Here is a 2,500-nt window from a genome sequence, read left to right as displayed (position 1 = left end):
CTCCCCGTGCTCCCCGTCCCCCTCCTCCCCCCCGCTCCCCGTGCTCCCCGTCCCCCTCCTCCCCCCCGCTCCCCGTGCTCCCCGTCCCCCTCCTCCCCCGCTCCCCGTGCTCCCCCTCCTCCTCCCCCCGCTCCCCGTGCTCCCCCTGCTCCTCCCCCCGCTCCCCGTGCTCCCACCCACCCGCAGCGGCGCGGGCACGTAGAGCAGGTCCTCCAGGGCCAGCGGGCAGCCGCGGGGCAGCCGCGCGGCGCAGAAGTCCTGCACCAGCTGCAGGTTGTAGAGCGAATCCGCGACCGACATGGGCTCCTTCAGGCACACGTCTGCGGGGGCGGGGGCGGGGGGCGGGGGAGACACGGGGGTCAGGGGTCGGGGGAGACACGGGGGAAGTCAGCAGAGTCCTCCTCCTCCTCCTCCTCCTCCTCCTTCTCCTCCTCTCCTCTCCTCCTCCTCCTCCTCCTCCTCCTTCTCCTCCTCCTCCTTCTCCTCCTCCTCCTCCTTCTCCTCCTCCTTCTCCTCTCCTCCTCCTCCTCCTCCTCCTTCCTCCTCTCCTCCTCCTCCTCCTCCTCCTCCTCCTTCTCCTCCTACTCCTTCTCCTCCTCCTCCTCCTCCCTCTCCTCCTCCTTCTCCTCCTCCTCCTTCTCCTCCTCCTCCTCCTCCTTTTTCTCCTCCTCCTCCTCCTCCTTCCTCCTTCTCCTCCTCCTCCTCCTTCTCCTCCTCCTCCTTCTCCTCCTCCTTCTCCTCCTTCTCCTCCTCCTCCTCCTCCTTCTCCTCCTCCTCCTCCTCCTTCTCCTCCTCCTTCTTCTCCTCCTCCTCCTCCTCCTTCCTCCCTCTCCTCCTCCTCCTCCTCCTTCCTCCTCTCCTCCTCCTCCTCCTCCTCCTCCTCCTCCTTCTCCTCCTCCTCCTTCTCAACCTCCTCCTCCTACACTTTTTCCTCCTCTTCCTCCTTCTCCTCCTTTTTCTCTTCCTCCTTCTCCTCCTCCTCTTCCTCCTTCTCCTCCTCCTCCTCCTTCTCCTCCTCCTTCTCCTCCTTCTCTTCCTCCTCCTCCTCCTTCTCCTCCTCCTTCTCCTCCTCCCCCTCCTCCTCCTCCTCCTTCTCCTCCTCCTTCTCCTCCTCCTCCTCCCCCTTCTCCTCCTCCTCCTCCCCCTCCTCCTCCTCCTCCTTCTCCTCTTCCCCCTCCTCCTCCTTCTTCTCCTTCTCTTCCTCCTCCTCCTTCTCCTCCTCCTCCCCCTCCCCCTCCTCCTCCCTCCTCCCGGGCTCCAAAACCTCAAGGCAAACAGCGCCTGTCGCTGCCCTGCTCCACCCCGGGGGCCGGGCTCTGCGTCTGGGGGCGTGGCCGTGTCCCTGGGGGCGTGGCTGAGCCCCTGGGGGCGTGGCCATGAGCCTGAGGGCGTGGTTGTATCCCTGGGGCCGTGGCCAGGGCTTTGTCTGTGCCTGGGGGCGTGGCTGGGCACCTGGGGGTGTGGCTAAGCCCCTGGGGGTGCGCCCATGTCCCTGGGGGCGTGTCTGGGGCTTAGGCCCTGTTCCTGGGGGCGTGGCTGTGGGCCTGGGGGAGGGGCCAGGGCTTTGTATGTGCCTGGGGGCGTGGCTAGTACTGTCGCTGTGTGCCTGGGGGCGTGGCTGTGCCCCTGGGGGCGTGGCCGGGTTTTGTCTCTGTGTCTGGGGGCGTGGCCATGCGCCTGGGGGCGTGGCTGGAGCTATGCCTGCCCTGCTATGGCCATGGGTTCGAGACCCGCCCTCACCCTTTGGCCCCGGGGTTCGATCCCGCCCCCCCGGCCCCGGGTTCGAGTCCACACCCCGACCCCGGGTTCGAGTCCCGCCCTCGCCCTCACCCCTCGGCCCCGGGTTCGATCACACCCTCAGCCTCACCCCCGGCCCCGGGGTCGAGTCTCACCCTCCAGCCTGAGCAACTGCGGGCAGCAGCCGTGGATGGCGGCGGCCAGGCCGGCCCCGGGTTCGAGTCCCGCCCCCCGCCCCGGGTTCGATCCCACCCCTGGCCCTGGGTTCGAGTCCCCCCTCACCCCGGGAGCCAAAATCTCAAGGCAAACAGCGCCTGTCCCCTGCCCTGCTCCTCCTCGGGAGCCTGGCTGTATCCCTGGGGGCGTGGTTTTATCCCTGGGGGCGTGGCTGAGCACCTAGGGGCGTGCCCATGTCCCTGGGGGCGTGGCCGGGGCTTAGGCTGTGTTCCTTGGGGGCGTGGTTGTGGGCCAGGGGGTGTAGCCGTGGGCCTGGGGGCGTGGCTGTGTCCCTGGGGCGTGGCCATGGGCCTGGGGGCGTGGCCGGGTCTCTGGCTGCTTGCCTGGGGGCGTGGCCAGCGCTTTGTCTGTGCCTGGGGCCGGGGCAGTGGGTGGCTGCGTGACAGGGGGCGTGGCCGGCGCTGTGTGCTTGGGGGCGTGGCCGGAAAGGCCGTGGCCGGAGCTCTGCCTGCGCTGCTATGGCCCCGGGTTCGAGTCCCGCCCTCGCCCTCGCCCCCAGGACCCGGGTTCGAGTCCCACCCCTCGG

General features: G+C 69.3%; 1 protein-coding gene across 1 annotated transcript in view; it reads right to left on the bottom strand.

The window, feature by feature from the left end:
- The window catches only part of Camsap3 (calmodulin regulated spectrin associated protein family member 3), a 33,797-nt gene that overhangs the window by 19,871 nt on the left and 11,426 nt on the right, over positions 1–2,500 (bottom strand). The window contains 1 exon segment of the mRNA XM_060375869.1: positions 181–320. Within this exon segment, the coding sequence (XP_060231852.1) occupies positions 181–320 (140 nt within the window).

The sequence above is a fragment of the Meriones unguiculatus genome (assembly GCF_030254825.1).
Source record: "Meriones unguiculatus strain TT.TT164.6M chromosome 13 unlocalized genomic scaffold, Bangor_MerUng_6.1 Chr13_unordered_Contig_2907, whole genome shotgun sequence".
NCBI lineage: Eukaryota > Metazoa > Chordata > Mammalia > Rodentia > Muridae > Meriones > Meriones unguiculatus.
This window is presented reverse-complemented; position numbering and strand designations above follow the sequence as displayed.